The 21,211-nt window shown below is 44.5% G+C and overlaps 1 protein-coding gene across 1 annotated transcript in view; it reads right to left on the bottom strand.

The window, feature by feature from the left end:
- TTLL11 (tubulin tyrosine ligase-like family member 11) overlaps positions 1-21,211 on the bottom strand; it is a 232,550-nt gene that overhangs the window by 24,716 nt on the left and 186,623 nt on the right. Inside the window, exon 6 of the mRNA XM_011989480.1 lies at positions 20,897-21,003. Within this exon, the coding sequence (XP_011844870.1) occupies positions 20,897-21,003 (107 nt within the window). The remainder of the gene's footprint in view (positions 1-20,896; positions 21,004-21,211) is intronic.

Below are 21,211 nucleotides of genomic sequence, written 5' to 3'. Positions count from 1 at the left end.
TCCTTTTTTAAAAAACGTCACATGGTCTCTCTCTGTCACCCAGGCTGGAGGACTGGAGTGCAGTGATGCAATCATAGCTCACTGCAGCTTCGAGCTCCTGGGCTCAAGCAATCCTCCCGCCCCAGCATCCCGAGTAGCTGGGATTACAGGTGCATGCCACCTTGCCTGGCTACTTTTTTGTAACTCTGTGTATGTGTGTGTAGAGACGGGGTCTCACTATGTTGCCCAAGCTGGTCACAAACTCCTGGGCTCAAGTGATCCTCCTGCCTTGGCCTCCCAAAGTACTGGGATTACAGGCATGAGCTACTGTGTGCCTGGTCCCCTTCTACTTTTAAACACTATGATTCCATATCAGTAAGATGAATATGCAGGAAATGTTACCCATGAATTCTGAAAGTGGCTCCTATGGGCCAGATGAGTCTCTGTCTTGGGTAACCTGGGCATCTTCTTGATGACAAAGAACTGATCAGATGGTTTGTGAGATTCTCTCTGCTCTCTTGGGTTAAATGAGTAAGCCCAGATTTCCCCGAAGAATCTCTGAAAGGTAAACACTTCTGGAATGTTGGTCATTGCTACAGTTTCTCAAAGACCATGAGAATCTAAAGACAAAGAATTATGGCTCTACCACTCACGAGCTGGGTGACCTTGGACACATTACTTAACCTCTCTGAGCCTTAGCTTTCTTCTCTGTAACCTGGAGTACAGAGCTTAAATCTCAGGATTGTTGGGAGATGTGCAAAACGTTAACAGAGGTCTTTTAGTTTCAGCTCTGACGCATAAAGAGCTTAGAAGTCATTGCTCCTGGCTGGGCACGGTGATGTATACCTGTCTCTTATACACATCTAGATGTGTATAAGAGACAGGTCCTCAAGGTGAGACCCCTCTGAGGAGCTCTTCAAAGCTGGCCTGCCATTTGGAGCGGTGACAGGAGGCAGATCAGTGTCAAAAATAAGACAGAGCAGTGGGTTTCAACTTGATTCACATTAAGAATGTCACGTTAGAGCACAAATGAGAGAGAAGAGAAATGCTCTTTTATGCGGGAGTTTATTTTTGTCACTTTGTCAGAGAGAAATTGCAGCCTGGAGGGCACTGGAGCTGCACCGAATCACCCAAAACATTAACATGCAAATTGCCTTCTTTAGAGAAGGTAATTTTATTAGTGCACGAAAATGTTTCTTTCATTGTATTCATGCCTAGGAGCAGTGCTATCTGGGGGCCAGTTAGGGCAACCGCAAATGGAGAATTAGGGAGAGTCCTGAACTCGGTTGGGATCTATTACCTCCTCAACTTGAGACCACTACGTATCCTCGTATCCTCGGATGCATGGAACGCAGCGCGCTGCGATGTGACAGCTGGCTACCGACAGGTGCACAGGCTGGAGGGGGCAAGTGACTTGTTCAAGATCATACAGTTTCCTTTCTCTTTTTTGAGACAGGGTCTCACTTTGTCACCCAGGCTGGAGGGAGTGTAGTGGCATGATCTCGGCTCACTACAACCTCTACCTACCAGGTTCAAGCGATTCTCCTGCCTCAGACGTCAAGGTAGCTGGGATTACAGGCAATTGCTACCAGGCATGGCTACTTTTTGTATCTTTAGTAGAGATGGGGTTTCACCATGTTGCCCAGGTTGGTCTTGAACTCCTGACCTTAAGTGATCTGCCTGTCTCAGCTTCCCAAAGTGCTGGGATTACAGGCATGAACCACCATGTCCAGTCGATTATACAGTTTCAATGAGGAGGCAGAGTTGAGGCCACATGGCCTGTGTCCAGATACCAGGTGACCAATAGGTAACCATGACGTCCTAGAAGTAGTCACTCTGAGAGTAAGGAGCCTAGTGAGACCCAGTCTACCTTGTTGTTCACTCACTTGCTTGCTTATTCAATAAGCTTTCCCTGTGTTGGGCCCTGGGCCTGAATCAGGCACTGGCATGAGGCACTTGGCATCCACAGGGGGCAGGTGGAGAGGGGATACAGACACTTGCAAATACTTCTGATCCAGCGAGCTATGATGGCTGGAGAGGTGTGCCTGGAATCAACAGAGCAAGAAGAGAGCATAGCTGTTTGGCAGGGAGGGCAGGGAGAAGGGTCCAGAAGCTTCACAGATGAGCATCTCACCCATGGGCCTTGCGCAGGCAATCAAGGCAGGGAGGGATGTTACAGGAAGGAGACACCATGAGCAGAGGCCCCACAACGGAAGCACATTGGCTGGCCCCAAGCAGCACAGGGCGTGTGGGCGAAGAGTGTGGCGGGAATGGGGGCTGCGGTTGTGGAGGATGGAGATGAGGCTGGCAAGGCTAATCTCAAAGGCTAAAGAGCTCAGATGTACCTGTATCCTGCAGGTAGCAGGCAAGCCCTCTGGGGCCCATTCAGAACAGAACCGTGCTCCCCATGAGATTTTGGAAGGGAGGGGCTTCCCCAGGCCCTGTGTTGCCAAAATGACAGAAGGTTCTCTGAGGCTGCGCTTATGTAAGGCTTCCTCCTCCCTTCGCAGATGTGATCAGTGGGGAAGTGTGGGCAGAGACTCCCACCTGCTACCAAGAAGAACGCGCTCAGTCACGTAAGGTCTCGCGGAACAGATGAGGTGAGCTCCCTTTCTTTAGAGGCTGCTTGGGGCCTCCCGGGCTGAGGACATATCTTTGCCCTGAGTCAGGTGGCAGCTGCATGGTGTGGCTGTGGTGGGGCACGAAGGACTGTTATAGCAGCCCCAGGAGGCCGAAGGGGAAAAGCGGCTACTATTAACATTGGGCCAGACCATTCTTTGTTGTGGGGGTCTGTCCTGTGCATTTCAGGTTGTCGAGCAGCAGCCCTGGGCTTCACCCACTAGATGCCAGTATAGCAACTCCCTTTCCCCAGTATGACAACTAAAAATGTCTCAAGTCGTGGCCAAATGTCCCCCTGGGAGTCAAAATTGTCCCCAGTTGAGAACCACTGCTCTCTCTAGACTTCAGGGAAGACATGGATGCCTAACCACTGGAAGTGTCTCAATTCTTCCAGTGAGATGCAGAGCACCCCGAGAGCATGTGCCTGGCTTCTTCCACCTCCCAGGGGCCAAAGGACAGGGTAGATTTCATCACATATTTGTGGACTATCTCAAAAAGGAACGTGTCTAACTTACTCCGAAAAAGATCTGGAAAAAGAGCAGGCTGGGGATGTAGGAAGCCAATGGATAGTAGGTGCTTCTTCCAATACTTTGCTAGGGTCTCAGAGTCCCTCATGTGTAAAACAAGGGGGTTGAAAGAGATGATCTTTAAGGCTCCTTTTCCTTTTTTAAAAAACGTCACATGGTCTCTCTCTGTCACCCAGGCTGGAGGACTGGAGTGCAGTGATGCAATCATAGCTCACTGCAGCTTCGAGCTCCTGGGCTCAAGCAATCCTCCCGCCCCAGCATCCCGAGTAGCTGGGATTACAGGTGCATGCCACCTTGCCTGGCTACTTTTTTGTAACTCTGTGTATGTGTGTGTAGAGACGGGGTCTCACTATGTTGCCCAAGCTGGTCACAAACTCCTGGGCTCAAGTGATCCTCCTGCCTTGGCCTCCCAAAGTACTGGGATTACAGGCATGAGCTACTGTGTGCCTGGTCCCCTTCTACTTTTAAACACTATGATTCCATATCAGTAAGATGAATATGCAGGAAATGTTACCCATGAATTCTGAAAGTGGCTCCTATGGGCCAGATGAGTCTCTGTCTTGGGTAACCTGGGCATCTTCTTGATGACAAAGAACTGATCAGATGGTTTGTGAGATTCTCTCTGCTCTCTTGGGTTAAATGAGTAAGCCCAGATTTCCCCGAAGAATCTCTGAAAGGTAAACACTTCTGGAATGTTGGTCATTGCTACAGTTTCTCAAAGACCATGAGAATCTAAAGACAAAGAATTATGGCTCTACCACTCACGAGCTGGGTGACCTTGGACACATTACTTAACCTCTCTGAGCCTTAGCTTTCTTCTCTGTAACCTGGAGTACAGAGCTTAAATCTCAGGATTGTTGGGAGATGTGCAAAACGTTAACAGAGGTCTTTTAGTTTCAGCTCTGACGCATAAAGAGCTTAGAAGTCATTGCTCCTGGCTGGGCACGGTGATGTATACCTGTAATCCCAGCACTTTGGGGGCTGAGGCTGGAGGATCCCTTGAGCACAGGAGTTCAAGACCAGCCTCAGCAACATAGTGAGATCCCATCTTTATTTAAAAAAAAAAAAAAAAGAGAGAAGTCGTCACTCCCATCTTCACAACAAGAAAAAATGCTGAACAAATTGAAAAATCAATGACTTTTCTAAGATCCATGAGTATTGAGGTCACAGGGCAAGCCACCACCCTAAAAACCATTGAGACCTGTGAATATAGAGAATCAGAGCTGAGTTCAGCTTACCAGGAGCAGAAGCTGCTGGAGCCAGGAGCTGATAAGAACATTTCACTGGTAATTGATGAGTTGCTAGAGACAGTGTGAGGCTCAACCTTTAACTAGGTTGAGTTAAAAATGCCTGGGGGCCAGTCTTAGGGGGTCTCCCACTTTTTTTGTGGGTGGGGCTCCAGAAGCCCCACCAGGTTCTCAAGAAAAAGATTGGAGAAAATCTTCTCATGCTTCAGAAAGGGGTGGGGGAGGTAACTATTTTCAAATATGCCTAGAGCACTCTCCATAACAAAGGCCTGCTAATGGAGGAAGCTATTTATTATTTATTTACTTATTTTTTGTTTATTATTATTATTATTATTATTATTATTAGAGACAGGGTCTTCCTCTGTCACCCAGGTTGGAGTGCAGTGGTGCAACCACAGCTCACTGCAGCCTCAACCTCCTGGGCTCAAGCCATCCTCCTACCTCAGCCTCCCAAGTAGCTGGGACTACAGGCATGTGACACCACACCTGGCAATTTTTAAAATTTTTTGTAGAGACGGGTCTCACTGTGTTGCGTAAGCTGGTCTCGAACTCCTAAACTCATCTGATCTTCCTGCTTCACCCTTCCAAGGTGCTGGGACTACTTAGTGTAAGTCATTACACCCAGCCAGAAACTACTCTAGTAGAGGCTGATCTGACCTAGGGCAAGGGCAATTAGATAACTCTAGCTTTTCTAGACTTTCTAGCTTTCACACATAAAGGGAGAAAAAAGGGGCTAAGAAGCACTTCTGAAAGTCACAGCCCATGGACTCAAGCCCACTAGGAACAGATTTAATCTTAAGATTGTGAAATGTTTCTCTACCCAGCACCTTATCACCACATCAACAGGGTTCACTCCAGCGTAATAACAGTGGATTACAACTGAGACAGATCCAAGAAAAAGATTCCATTTAAGGACTTTTTAAGGAAATCTAAAGGCAATAGGGAGGGAGAGAAAAAAAAAATTGGAGGAAACCAAAGCTTCTGGCACGTCTGACTACAGTAAATAAACACAGCCCAGCTCCTAGCAAGATAAAATAAAACCTCACACTGAAAGCCTGATTCCTTGGTTCCTATTATCAGGTACTTCATGTCTGGCCTTCAACAAAACATTACAAGACCTGCTAAAAGGCAGGAAAATACACAGTGTGAAGAGATAAAGCAAGCATGAGAAACAAACTCAGGTATGACACAGATGTTAGAATTATCCAATGGCGAATACAAAATAATGATTAATATGTTAAAGTCTCTAACGGAAAAAGTATGCAGTATTCAAGAACAGATGGAAAGTGTAAGGAGAAGATGGAAACTCTAAGAATCCAAAATAAATGCTAGAAATAAAAAACATTATAACAGAAATGAAGAAGGCTCTCAATGGGCCCATCAGCAGATTGGATACAGTCAAAGAAAGAATCAGTGACCTTGAAGATATGTCAGCAGGAATGTCCTAAACTGAAACAATGAATTAAAGAAAAAGAATACTGAAAAAAAGGAGAATATCCAGGAACAGTGGGACAATGACAAAAAGTACAAAATATATGTTATGAGAATATCAGAAAGAGAAGAATGAAAAGAGCAGAAGACAGATTTGAAGTCGTAATAGCTGAGAATTTTCAAAAATTACAGACAGACATCAAAACCACAGATCCAGAAAGCTCACAGAAATAACAAAAATCTACACCTAGGGAATATCATATTTAAACTGTAGAAAACCAGAGACAAAGAGAAAATCTTGAAAGAAGCCAGAGAGGAAAAATAATACCTGTATAGGTAATATACAGGTAAGGAATATATGCCTTAGGTAAGGTATATATAATGCCTTAAGGACAAGAATTATACCAGCTGTCTCACCTAAAACCATGCAAGCAAGAAGGGAATGAAGTGAAATACTGAAAGTATTGAAAAAAGAAACCCCACCAACCTAGAATTCTGTATGCAGTGAAATTATCCTTCAGAAATGAAGGAGAAATACATTCTCAGACAAACAAAAACTGAAGGGATCTGTTGCCAGTAGACTTGCTTTGTAAGAAATGTTAAAAAAAATTTCAGAGAGAAGAAAAATGATATAGGCCAGAGACTCAGATCTACATAAAGAAAGGAAAAGCATTAGAGAATAAATAATAGAAGATAAAACAAAATGTTTTTTTCTAATTTTAATTGATCTAATAGATAATTGTTCAAAGTAATAATAGCAACAATGTATTGGGTGACGATAGCTTGGGGATAAGTGAAATGAATGATAGGAATGTTATAAAGCATGGAAAAGAGAAATCGGAAGTTCTCTATTATAAGGTACCTGCGCTATCTGTGAAGTGGTATAGTGTTATTTGAAAACAGACTCATTAGCTGGAAACTAATTGCAAACTCTAGGATAATGACTATTTTTAAAAAGAAGTATAATTGCTATGCTAAAAGAAGAGATAAATGGAATTATACAAAATTCTCGATTAAAACCAGAAAAGGCAGAAAAGAGAAGTAAAAACAGAAACAAAGAACAAGTCAATGAATAGCAAGCTGTTACAAACATGATAATCCAACTATATCGATAAGTACTTTAAATGTGAATGATTTAAATAAATTAAAGGACAGAGACTGTTGAGAGGATTCAAAAACAAGACCCAACTGAAAAGTAGCTTAAAGATAATAAGAAACACACTTTAAATGTAAAAACAAACAAAAAGTAGATAAAAAAGTAAAGGGTTGAAGAAAGATATATCATGATAACCCTAACTAAAAGAAAGTTACAGTAGCTATATTAATTTCAAACAAAGCAGACTGCAGAACAGGGAAAATTATCAGGGATGAAGGTGAGTAATAACGATAAAGGGGACAATTCTCCAAGGAGACATAATAATCCTTAACATGTATGCACCTAACAACAGAATGTCAAAATATGTGAGACAAAACTGATAGAACTGCAAAGAAAAATAGATAAATCTACTATTATAGTTGGAGACTTCAACACCCCTCTATCAGTAATTGACAGATCCAGCAGGCAGAAAATTGGTAAGGGTACAGTTGAACATAGCAGCACCATCAATCAACTATGTCTAATTGACATGTATACAATACTTTATCCAATAGGAGTAGAATATACATTCTTCTCAGTTCACATGAAATATTCACCAAGACAGACTATATCCTAGACCATAAAACACAGGTTTTTAACAAATTTTAAAGAATAGAAATCATACAAAGTATTCTCTCAGGCCACAATAGAATTAAACTAAAAATCAATAACAGAAAGATGGTTGAGAAGTCCCCAGATACTTGGAGAATAAGTAGCACATATCTAAACAACATATAGATCCAAAAAAATCTCACGAGAAATTTTAAAATATTTTAAACTAGGCAAAGATTAAAATATAACTTATTGAAATTTGTGGGATCCAGTGATATTAGTGCTTAGAAGAACAATTTATAGCAATAAATTAGACAAGAAGAAAGATCTAAGATCAATAATCTAAGCTTCCATTTTAGAAAACCAGGAAAAAAGCAAATTTAATCCAAAACAAACAGAAAGAAAGAAATAATAAAAATCAGAACACAAATTAATGAATTAAAAATACGAAGAAATCAATAGAGAAAATCTATAAAACCAAAAGCTGGTTCTTTGAAAAGATCAATAAAATTGATAAATCTCTAGCCCAGCTAATCAAAACCAAACAAAAGCAAACAAAAACAGCAACAACAGAGAAAGAGAAAAGGCTATTAGATTACTAATTAGTATTACAAATTACTAATATCAGAAATGAAAGAGGGATCATCACTATCACTACTGATCTCATGGATATTAAAAGGAAAATAAAGAAATATTACGAACAAGTCTATGTCTACAAATTTGATTAGATGAAATAGATCCATTCCTTGAAAGAAACAATTTATGAAAACTCATAAGAGAATAAACAGATAATCTGAATAGGCCTTTATCTGTTAAAGAAATAAGATGAATAATCAATAACTTTTCAAAAAAGAAAGCACCATGCCAGCTAGGTTCATTGGTGAGTTCTAACAAATGTTTAAGAAAGAAATGATACAAATTCTCTACAACGTCTTCCAGAATACAGGAGCAGAGAAAACACTTCCTAACTCATTCTGTGAGGCCAGCATTACCCTAATACCTAAACCAGATAATGACATTACCGGAAAGAAAAACTGCATGCCAATATTCCTCTTGAGCATAGACGCAAAAACCCTCGATAAAATATCAGCAAATTGAATCATAGGCTGGGCACCAAATAATTCCAACACTTTAAGAGGCCAAAGTAGGAGGATTGCTTGAGTCCAGGAGTTTGAGACCAGCCTGAGCAATCCTGTGAGACCCAGTCTCTACAAAAAAATTTTAAAAATAAATTAGCCAGGTGTGAGGGCACACGACTGTAGCCCTAGCCACTCAGGAGGCTAAGGCAGAAGGATCACTTAAGCCCAGGACTTTGAGGCTGCAGTGAGCCAAGATTGTGCCACTGCACTCCAGCCTGGGCAGCAGAGCAAGACCCTATCACTAAGGAAAAAAAAAAAAAAAAGAAAAGAAAAAAAAAGGAATCATACACCATGACCAATGCAATTACTTCCTCAGCTTGATAAAGCAATATCTACAAAAAAAAAATTACAGTTTAACGGAAAGAAACTAGATGCTTTCCTCTTAACATCAGGAAGAAAAAGTCCCCCCTCACCACTCCTGTCCAACATTGGACTGGAAGTCATAGTTAATGCAGTAAGACAAGAAAAGGAAATGAAAGGTATAGAGATTTGGAAGGAAGAAATAAAATTGTCTTTGTTCAATGGATTGTCAATGTAGAAAATCCCAATGCATTGACAAGGAAACCTCCTGAAGTAACAAATGACTATAGTATGGTTGAAGAACATAAGATTATTATAGGAAAGTCAATTTTTAATACATTAGCAATGAACAATTGGAATTTGAAATTAAAAATATAACACCATTTACATTAGCATCAAAATAGAATAAAATATTTAGGTATAAATCTAAGAGAATATGTGCAAGATCTATATGAGGAAAACTATAAAACTTAGATGAAAGAAATAAAAGAAGATCTAAATAAATGAAGAACTACTTCATGTTCATGAATAGAAAGATCACTATTGTTCTTTCTGACTTGATCTATGGATTTGACACAATCCAAATGAAAATCCCAGCAAGTTATTTTGTGGATATTGACAAACTAATTCTAAAATTTATATGAAAGGACAAAAGACCAGCATAGCGAACATAACACTGAAGAAGAAGAAGAACAAAGTCAGAGACTGACACTACCCAACTCCAAAATTTACTATAAAGCTCCAGAAATCAAAACAGTATGGTATTAGCAAAAGAATAGGTAACTAGACCAATGGAACAGAAGAGAGAGTCCTGGTAGGCCCCTATCAGTATAGTCAACTGATCTTTGACAAACGAGTAAATGCAATTCAATGTAGGGAGGTTAGTCTTTTCAACAACTGTGCTGGCATAATTGAGCATCAACAAGCAAAATAAATAAATAAGAGGATCTAAACACAGACCTTACACCTTTCACAAAAATAAACTCAAAATGGATCACAGACCTAAGTGTAAAATACAAAACTATAACATTTCCAGATGATAATATGGGAGAAAATCTAGATGACCTTGGGTTTGGCTATAAAATTTTAGACACAACACCAAGAGCAAGATCCATGAAGGAAAAAAAATTGTTAAGTTGAACTTCATTAAAATTAAAAACTTCTGAAAAGACATTGTTAAGAAAATGAGATAAGCCACAGACTGGGAGAAAAGTATTTGCAAAATATATATCTGATAAAGAACTTGTCTCCAAAATATACAAAGAATTCTTAAAACTCAACAATAAAAAGTAACTCAATTAAAACATGGGCAAAAGATCTGAACAGACACCTCACCAAAGAAGTTATACAGATGGCAAATAAGCATCTGAAAAGATACTCAACATCAAATGTCTTTAGGGAATTGCAAAGTAAAACAATGAGGTGGCACTATATACCTATCAAAATGGCTAAATCCAAAAAACTGAGTATACTAAGTGTTGACAAGGATGTGGGGCAAAAGGAACTCTCATTCATTACTTGTAGGAATGCAAAATGGTACTACTACTTTGAAAGACAGTTTGGCATCCCTCAGCATCCACAGGAGATTGGTTCCAGGTAACCTCACCGATACTAAATTCTGCGGATGCTCAAGTTCCTTATATAAAATGGTGTAGTATTTGCATATAACCTATGCACATCCTGCTGTATACTTCAAATTATCTCTAGATTACTTATAATACCTAAAACAATGTAAATGTTATATAACTGTTACACTGTATTTTTTATTTGTATTTTTTAAATTGTTATATTATTTTTTATTTTTCTTAAAAAAACTATCAATCCATGGTTGATTTAAATCTGCACATGTGGGATGCATGGATATGGAAGACTCACTGCATATATATATATATGAGAGATAAATAGATATAGATAGATATAGATACAGAGACAGATATAGATATTAATAGATACGGATATGTGGAAGGGGATTTATTAGGGGAATTGGCTTAGGGCTGAGAAGTCCCACATACAACAGACCATCTTTAAAGTGGAGACCCTAGGAAGTCAGTGGTGTGGCTCAGTCCAAGTCTAATGGCCCCAGAACCAGGGATGCTAATGGTGTAGCTCTCAGTCCCAGGCCTAAGGCCTAAGAAGCTGGGGCGGGGGATTGGGGGTGAGGGGAGGACCTGGTGTAAGTCCTGGAGTCCAAAGACCAGAGAACCTGGAGTTCTGATGCCCAAGGACAGGAGAAGAAGAGTGTCCCAGCTCCAGAAGGGAGTGGCAGAGAGGGAGGAGTGGAGAGATGGGGGGAAACAGAGAGAGAGAAAGAGAGAGTCATCTTGGCCTTTTTTGTTGTTGTTCTTTTTGGGCGCCCAGCTGATTGGATGGTGCCCACTCACATTGAGAGTGAATCTTCCCCATCCAGTTCACCAACTCATACACCAATCTCCTATGGAAACACTCTCACAGACACAGCCAGAACTAATGCTTTACCAATTCTCTAGGTATCCCTTACTCCAGTCAAGTAGACACCTGAAATTAACCATTGCACTGTACGATCCAATCATCACATCCTTGGGTATTTGCCCAGTCGTGTTACAAACTTATGTCCACACAAACCCATGCACGAATGTTTATAGTAGCTTTAATCATAACTGCCAAAAACTGGAAGCAACCAAGCTGTATCTCAGTAAGTGAATAGATGAACAAACTGTGGCATATCCGTTCAATGGACTATTATTCAGAGATAAAAAGAAATGAGCTGGCAAGCCATAAATAAACATGGAGAAACCTTAAATGCACATTGTTAAGTGAAAAGAGCCAGTCTGAAAAGGCTAGCTACTCTATGATTCCAACAATATGACTTTCTGAAAAAGGCTAAACTATAGAGAGTAAAAAGATCGGGGGCTCACGGCGGGAGAGCTGAACGGGGGAGCACAGGGAAGTTTTAGGGCAGTGAAACTATTCTGTATGACACTGTAACGGCGGCTACATGACATTATGCATTTGTCAAATCCCACAGAACTGTACAACACAAAGAGTGAACCCTAATGCAAACTACAGACTTGAGTCAATCATAATATACCAAGGTTTTTCCATTAATTATAACAGCACAATCATGCAAGATGGTGTTATAAGGAAACTGTGTGCATGGGGGTGGGGGACTACATGGGAATTCTGTACTATCTGCTCAATTTTTTCTGTAATGATATGTTCTAAAAATATTAAGCCTATTAATTTTTTTAAAAAGGCTTTTATAGCACCTGGCCTGTGTTGGGTGCTTGATAAATGTAGCTGGTGTTAGTGTCAATCGCTGGCAGTCACGTTAGGAGAGAACCTGCTGGAGAAGATACAGTCAGGAGACCTCAGTCTCAGCCTGAGCACTGCAGGGGCCATTGGAAGTGGCCCCTAACCCGTCCCATCCTTATTATCACAGCTCTAAATCTGGGATAAGAGAAATTCCTCCCCTCAGGGCAGTTGGGAGCACTGAGTGCTGTGTTTTGCAACAATAAAGTGTGTACAAACATTTTACTGACTGCTCCAGGCCGTGGGAGGAACAGATGAGAGGGGTGGGGGCAGGGAAGCCCTCACAGCCCGAGAGCTCCCTGGACACGCTGTTGTTGTTAACACCAGGCTTGGCCAAGACCAGAGGCCAGACTGTCCTCCTAAACACAGTTCTGCCCAATTCTCGGGCCTGGGAGCATTTGAGGACCGGGACGGGGCTTACATCTTCATGTGCCTGTGACCGTTGTCACCGCACAAGGCAGACCAGGACTGAGACTCGGGGCCGGCTCTGTTCTGCTCCTGCCTGCCTGTGGAGCTGTTTCTAGCCCTCTGAGCCTTGGTTTCCTCTTCTGTATACAGGGTGGTGGTAGAGCTCACTGGGAGTGTGTGCATTGTGTAGACAGGTGACTTTGGAAACGGTTTGTAGTCTGTAACACACACACACCCCCACCAGGAAGGATAGTGGTGATTAGACACAGAAAAAGCTACTGTTTGGGCCAGGTGCATACTTTATCACTAAATTCTGACAGTGCCCCAAGGTAGATGTCATTGCCCTGTTTCAAAGGACACTGAGGCTCCCAGAGGTGCAGTGTCCCCTCTCAGGGCTTCCCAATGGCAGGTAGCAGCGTATTGAAACCCAGCCCGTCTAACTCAGCTGCCAGCTTTCTGCACAACACTGGATCCTGCGGCTGCTGTTTCTGCAAGATCTGGGGATGGTGAGCAACAAGTGCAGGGAGAGGGGAGGCCTACACTGAAAAGAATTCAGCTTTCCCCACTTTGTTTTTTGGGGGTGGGGCCTGACAATGGGCATCTCCACCCTCAAGGTGACTGAGGATGAGGAAGGGCAGGCACTCGCCCGACAAAGGGGCAGCGGGTGTGACCGCAGCTCGCCTGGTGGCACTACCGGTGCCGAAGTGGCTTTAGCAGGCCTCGGAGATTAGGGTCTGGGTGAGGGAGGCGGAGGTTGAGCTGGCATCTCTGCTGGCTCACTTGCTTTTATTAAAAATAATTCTGATGCCAACTATTTTGTAAGCGTGTAGGGCACACATCCAGAGAAGCCCATCTGACTGCGAGATAATTTCAAGGCTGAAGAACATCGTTCGTGCCAGACACCTCGCAAGAGGCGCTGCGTGAAACTGGACTACTTCTCCACAGCTTCCTGTATTTCAGGGGGAGGAGGCAAGCCATGTTTATGTATAAGGGAGACTGTGCTCAACATTCCAAATAAAAATATTCTTCAATATTTCTGTTCATCGTTAACCAAATACATTTCAGCCTGGGCTTACTCCAGCCGATGTGAGCAGAGGCGTCAGATGACTTGCAGTCAGTGACTGAGAGATTTCGCTGAGAGATGGTCATGAGGCTCAGACACCCATGGGATTGGTGGGTTGCCGCGGCTGAGCCCTGGCCCATGGGACACGTGTTCGCAGGGTACCTGCTGGATGCCAAGCTCAATGCTTGGCCTCATGCAGGTGGGAACAGCTCTGTTTCCCAGATGCTGGCCTCATGTCAGGGGCAGGTGTCCAAGTTCTCTCACAGTACTTGATGTGTGCTGTGGTCAAGGGCAGCGCTGGGTGCTGTGGAGCAGGTGAGATGGTGCTGGGCCCAGCCTGAGCACTGCAGGAGGCTCTGTGAGGAAGGGGGCCTGGGCAATGGTGAGCAAGGAGAGTGGGTTCCTGCAGAGGTGGGGGCCTGAGGGGGCCAGTCATTCTGGCTGGAGTGAGTGTGAGGCTAGTGATGAATGAGGATGCAGAGTGGACAGGGGTCCATCTCTCAAGGCCCTGAAATGTGCCAATGTTCTTCCCTGGGGTTGGAATTGTGAGACCAGTGACTGCAGGCAGCTGGGGGCCGGCACAGGCCTGTAAGTGATGGGAGCGGGCAGGGTTACCGCTTCCCACAGCCATGGCTGAGGCTGCCAGCACCACATTTCCTCTGCCTTCCCCAGCCTCACTGTCCCCACTGTCGCCAGGGTGGGATGAGAAGGGCCTGGCACTCTGCTGGCCACAAAGGAAGAGTCTGTTGTGGCCACGTCCTGACTCTCTCATCTGGCTGTAAGGCAGGCCCTTCTTCCCATCTCTGTCCCCAACACCTGCAGAGCAGCGGGCAGGGGTTCCCGAGAAAGTAGTGCAGTAGGAGCAATGGGATCACACTAGGGGCAGCCCTGCTTCCTGAGCATTTTCCACAGGCAGACATGGCCCTGAGCGTTTTCTGTGTTTTGTTTCATTTCATCCATCCCAATGTTTCCAGGAGGCAGGCACCATTATTATCTCCACTTTACACATGATGAACTTGAGGCTTGGAGGAAGTTACCTAACTTGCCTGAGGTTAGCTAGCAAGTGACCAAGCGCAGACTGAAAGCCCAGTTTGTCTGATTCTGGAGCCTGTGGCTTTGGGTATACAGCAAGTCAAACCAAGGCAGCCCCCGGAGGCGGGCATGTAGCTCACCAAGCAGTGGAAGAAATATTTCTTATTTTGGTCAAAGAGCACTCAGCATATGTCAGATATTAAACAATGCCATTCTTAGATTTCCCTCTCCAAGCAAGGGGTGTGTGGTGTTTGAGCTCTCATGGGAAGGGGAGGTGGGGAAGACACCATAGTCAGTTTTTTCTTCCTTTGCTCTCATGTTCCCTTCGGTTACTGAAAGGGACCCTTAGCTTAGATCTTAAAATAGCAAAAACATCTGGCTTTGAAGTAAACAAAGTTCAGAAGCCTCCAGATGTTGGTCTTTTGTTAGATGGACAAGACACTTGGTTGCCCGGCTCAAATGTTACCTTTGCAAGTAAAATGTTTGTCTCTCACAGCTGACACCAGTGATTTTGCCTTTAATTGCCAAATCTTGATACTGTCCTCGTCTCTTACCACGGAGATGTGAAATTCCACTCTGGAAAGAGTTGAGGGCGAAGTCTCCGTGACAAGAGGGAGCTCCTGAGTGCAATTTACATGAAATAAATGCATCTTCCCTGACAAATTTGTTTCTTTATTTGATTCTGGGCAATGAGAGGGCTAGTTGAGGGCTATGACATCCCAGTTTTGCTGATAATATCCTCATTTAGAGTTCTGTGTCTTGCTGGAAATTCTAGAAGTGAAAATTACAATCCTTATCTTTTTCTTTTTTAATGACAATTACATTGGCATCCTGGAGAGCGTAAACTACATGTTACTAAATTCCATCAAGCTCTTGAAGAATCATTGACATTCTGACAGAGGTGAAGGCAAGCCCATTTCGGGAATGATGAACCCAGGGTGCAGCTGGGGGGTTCCTTAGGTGAGGAGAGCCACATATCAGATTTAGGTCACTGTCAAGTCCTAGCTTTTGTTTTGCGTGGTGAGTTTGCAGATACTTATTCCATTACTAAAAATAGCTAATTTTAAAAACTAACTAAATAAAAGTAGGTACGTGTGGATCATGATGGAAGTGTCTCATGAACCAAGGGTGATGGTTAATCTAATTCTATGCACCTGAGGTCTAATAAAACACAAAACAAACAATCAAAAGCAAACTTATTTAAACTGATTATTTGAGGTTTCGACTTCATCATGTGCATGCTTTTTCTCACTAGTTTTGATTTTTTTCCTAATTATTTTAAGCACCATTTTTTCTTCTCCATTTCAATAGCAAGGTTCCCTTTTGCAGGATGTTTTTGTTCATAAAGATCTCAAGCATCAGGGATCTGGTTAACCCCTTCGGTGTGTACCAAAGTCTTATAATGGCAGAAGGAAGGTCTGGCTGGCTTCAGGAGAGGGGAAGATGCTTTAGCACTTTGACACGGCAGGCACTGGGTATGGGTGATGATCCAGTCCAACTAGGCATTCAGAGGAGGGGAGGGAGACTCTGGCAAAAAGACCACCTCTACTCTGAGCCACGGTTCTCACACTCGGGACTCCCTGCTTTGAGGATGCAGGGCATCTTTTATTTTTGCATTCGTCTGCTCATCAAACACTCACTGGGCACTGGGCGAGATGCTTTGCATGTTCTAGGCCATGTGCTAAGCCCTCGAGGATGCAGAATGCACAGTGGGTGGCTTTTCTGGGTCACAGCATGCTACATGCCTTGTATGCATTCTCTCTTAACCCTCACAGCAACCCTCCTCTGTTGCTTCCCCCCATGATAGCTCTGGTCGCATACTATTGCAATTGTCAACTGTATGTCATATTCATTTGTGACTGAGAGACACTGGGTATAATGGAAAGGGCAGTAGACTCTGAAGTTAGGCTGATTTTTATTCAAATACTAGGGTCCCCACTGTAACATTTTTTTTAGACGCAGGATCTCTGTCACCCAGGCTGGAGTGCAGTGGCACAATTGTAGCTCACTGCAGCCTCGAACTCTTGGGTGCAAGCAATCCTCCTGCCTCAGCTTCCCAAGTAGCTGGGACTATAGGCAAGTGCCATCATGCCTGGTGAATTTTTAAGTTTTTTATAGAGATGGGGTCTTGCTATGTTGCCCAGGTTGGTCTTGAACTCCTAGCCTCAAGTAGTCCTCCCATCTCAGCCTCCTAAAGTGCTGGGATTACAGGCATGAGTCACTGCTACTGGCCCCCACTGTAATACCTGACATGTCTGTGTAATTTCACCTCTTTCAGGCTCAGGTTTTTCATCTGTTGAATGGGAATAACAACGCTTATCTCACAGGATGGTGCGAGAAGGAAATGAGGTAATTCATAGCAAGCATTTTTTATTTCTGTCCCATATAAATGTTCAGTAAATGGTCTCTTTTTTTCCTTAAGAGGCTAGGATCTGTACATAATTTATCTTTATATCCCTGCAGGGCACAACGCCTGGTAGCATGTTCAGTAGCTGTTAGTTGAGTGGATGAATGAATGAATGAGTACGTGTTCCTTGAGTATGAGAACCCAGGCTCTATCATTCTTCACAGGCTTCTTTCTTTTCAGCCCCCAGCAGCTGTGGGATGGGGAAAGCCGTCTCCCTCAGCACGGCACCCACACCTCCAGCCAGTACCTAACTGGATCTGAGGTTCTCAAACCCCTCGGCTCCACACCATGGAGGGAAGAAAAGAAGACCCTCTGGCCTTTCTGCTGACACTTGGCAAAAGGAAGAACAACCACTCAACCACAGACTTCTCCTTTTGCTACTCAGTAGCTTCCTGAATGGTCCTAAGAAGTTGGCTGTCTCCAGATGCCCCTCTCCTTGAGAATCAGGGGCTTGGACCAGCCTTGAGAAGGAGGCAAGAACTGGGCTCTGGCTGGTACCAGCAGTGGCTACTGAGACCATGGGCACAGAAGGCTTCCCATGCATGGCTTTCATGCCCAGGCCCACTTTCTAGACCCCCAGGCCCTGTTATTTCCTTCCAGGAGTGATGAAAACTCAGAGGATGGAGGAAAGGGAGACAAGAGGTTGGACAGGCACCCTCTCTGCTCCAGTTCTGTCCTCCCAGCAGGCCCTGTGAATTGACTTTTATCCTCCTGCTGCTGCCGTCCCCTCTGACTCCTGCCTCATGAGCCCCAACCCTCTGTATTACTTAAGTGAACAAGCACTGCTTGTGTAGCCCTGGATGGGGGTAGAGCACCCTGGGCGAGGAGGTAGGAGGCCTGAGTTCAAATCTTGCCTTCCTTTGCTACTCCCTGGCTGTGGGAGTTTAGACAAGTCACTTTTGCTCTTGGAACCTTAGGGTGCACATCTGTAAAAGGGGATGCTGTTGCCCAACTTGAAGGCCTGGCAAGAATTTGCAGTGATATATGCACAAATGAAGTCATCTCAAAACTGCTGTTACTACTGGTGATGACTACTCCACCTAGTCAGGGGCTGAGAGGTCTGGTGAAAGGCCTGGGAGATCCCAACCCTGAATTTGCTTATCAGTATGTGCTAAAAATAAGAATTTTTCTCATTTCCATAGCTTGGTCAGCAGAATACAGAGACCCAGGCAGACCCCAGAAAACCTCACCGGAGCTTGAATTGCGGACAGCCCCTGTGGATTCCGCTTACCGGGAGCAATTTAAGAGGCAAACAAAACATGAAAAACTACTCCGAATTAACAGTGGGCCAGATGGTAATGCTAGTTTGCAGCAACAAAACATGATAAATAGCTTCCTGCTGCTACTCCTGATCAATTTCAATATTTAATAATTCCACTGCCACCCCCACCCCCTCATCTGGCCCCCTCCGTGGGATCCTGGATGACTCCCCACATTCAGCTCACAGAGCAAACGCTTCTTTGCTTTCTGAAGGTGTCAGCAGAAAGTGCCGCCGCTCGATTGTCACATGAGCACTCTCAGTCCTCGGAATGATAATTAATCTGCCTACTTCTCTTGAAGACGCTCCATCTCACGCCTCTCCTGGTTGCCAGGGAGGGCTGGAAGGGAGCTGCCAACTGCAGAGATGCGAGAGAGGCACTCACCTTGTTGATTCAATGACTGCTGCTATTTCCTGGGTTTTGCTTTTGACTTAAAGAAAAGGGAGCTGTAGGGAGCTTGGTGGTCATCTCACTCTAGGACAGTTGGTAGGAGAAGGCAACCCGAAAGAGGCTCGGGTGGATTGGTGTTTGAACCTTATCCACTAGCCATGCTTCTCTGGGCCTCAGTTTCCTCCTCTGCACAATGGAGATAATCATATCTACCTCTAGGAGAATTCTAGCCGGTGCTGCACATGTAAAGTGCCTGTGGAGTGCTTGGCATATAAGAATTGGCCAAGAACTGGCAGCCGGAAGCATCATTACTAAACACGAAGCCAAGCGGCAAATGATGCCTGAGCACCGGTGCCCTGCAGGAAGGACGGGCTGCGCCTCTGTGGTTGGGAAGTTTCTGGCCCACATGGGTGTAGGGCAGGACTGCCTAGGGGTGCAGCAGCTGCCAGGCAGACGGCCCCCAGGATTCTCCCCAAGGGGTGTCCAGTAATAAGATAAACTGGCTTGCACCATCACCAAGGACTCCAAAGACCTCAGAGCAACCCTGGAGAGCAGGGATTTTTGGTGCCATTTTACAGATGAGGAACTGGAGATGAGGAGTTGGAATGACTTTTCATGCTGACAAGGGCAGGAAATGGCATAATCAATTCTAATCTGGATCTCCCAACCTGACTTCAGGTCCTCTCCACAGACTCACAGGAGCAAGCTGCCCCACTCCTCACGACCCGGTGCCTCCCTTCTGTGCGTCCCTTTTGGAGGGAGGCAGCCAGAAGAGGGGGTGGCGTGGGTGCCGGGGTGCTGTGGGCTCACAGGTCCTGTGTGATTTCTGTCACCTGAGCTGCAGTTTACTTGTCTGTGAAATGAGACTCATAACGCCTACTGCACTGGTTCACCAGGGCATTTAATGAGGAAATATGCATGAAAGGACCTTGAAGTTTTGTGATGAGCTGTAGAAATATCAGTTACGGTTATTATAATTTTTTTAGAAAAACACCCTCTGGACTGGGCGCAGTGGCTCACGCCTGTAATCTCAGCACTTTGGGAGGCCAAAGCAGGTGGATCACTTGAGCTCAGGAGTTCGAGACCAGCCTGGCCAACATGGTGAAACCCTGTCTCTACTACAAAAAATACAAAATTAGCCGGGTGTGGTGACTTGCACCTGTAATCCCAGATACTTGGGAGGCTGAGGCAGGATAATTGCTTGAACCTGGGAGCCGGAGGTTGCAGTGAGTTGAGATCATGCCACTCCAGCCTGGGCAACAGAGTGAGACTTCGTCTCAAAAACAAAAAAACAAAAAACAAAAGAGAGAGAGAAAGAGAGAAACACCCTCTGTGAGGAAAAAGATAGGAAACTCATCCACCTGAAGGTGGGTTCTTCTCACAGAACCCTTCACCACAGAACCTAGATGATCAAGATCAAAATTTCTTGTGTGGTATTCAAGGCTTTGACAACTCCCCTAACCCCATCTCTACCCCTTCTCATATCCCTTTTTGCTCTAGCCCATCTGGGCTACTTGATACGATCTAAGCTCAACAGCCTCTCCTGTGTCCATGCCAAGGCCAGGCAATAGCCCTGCCAGAGTGTCTGTCCCAGCCCTGTTCACCAGCTGATCCCATACACCTTTCTCCTGAAGTCTTCCTTGGCCCTCCCTGGATGAGGAGCTCCTCCGCTGGGTTCCCGGATAGCTTCTTTGAGCTTCTCTCCCCAACAGCCAGGCATCCTACTACCCAGCATCATTTTCTCATCTGCGTCCCAATGCTACAGTGAATTCTTTCAGGACAAGAACCAAGCACTATATCTTCCAGCCCACCCAAGGTTGGGCCCAGCACATCCTCAGGAAATGTGTGTGAGGGGTGAACAAATGAATGAATAACTGAGTGTTCCCAGTATGGATGGAATCTGAGCTTTAAGCAAAGGCAAAGAATGCTAACGGTGGCATGAGAATTTGGTGGCAGACAATGCTCCAGGATTTAAATTCAGCTCAAACCCTGGATGATGTCTAGATCTGATGGCATCATCTTCTTCCCCCATCTGAACCTCTGACAAGAAGGAACAGAAAATATACCACCCACGCCTGTCAGGACCCCCACAGGCCATGGCAGAGGCATTTGTCAGGTACCTGAGTCCCGCTGATCCAGGGTCATGGAGTTCCACCTCCGTGTGATGTCAATGTAGAGGATGTCCACAGCGGCCATGGACAGGCTGCTGCTGCTGAGTTTGCAGTTCCTGCCAACAATGGGAAGTGACATGTCACTGCCAGCCTGAAACCTGTCCAGTATATCTTTCCTCCACTCCTGTTAGGGACTGAATGTTTGTCCTCCCCAAATCCATAAGCAGTGCAGTGCCTACTGCACTGGTTCACCAGGGCATTTAATGAGGAAATATGCATGAAAGGACCTTGAAGTTTTGTGATGAGCTGTAGAAATATCAGTTA

This window comes from Mandrillus leucophaeus, unplaced genomic scaffold (genome assembly GCF_000951045.1).
Source record: "Mandrillus leucophaeus isolate KB7577 unplaced genomic scaffold, Mleu.le_1.0 Scaffold354, whole genome shotgun sequence".
Taxonomy (NCBI): domain Eukaryota; kingdom Metazoa; phylum Chordata; class Mammalia; order Primates; family Cercopithecidae; genus Mandrillus; species Mandrillus leucophaeus.
The sequence above is the reverse complement of the archived record's forward strand: the minus strand, read 5'-3'. Positions and strand labels throughout refer to the sequence as shown.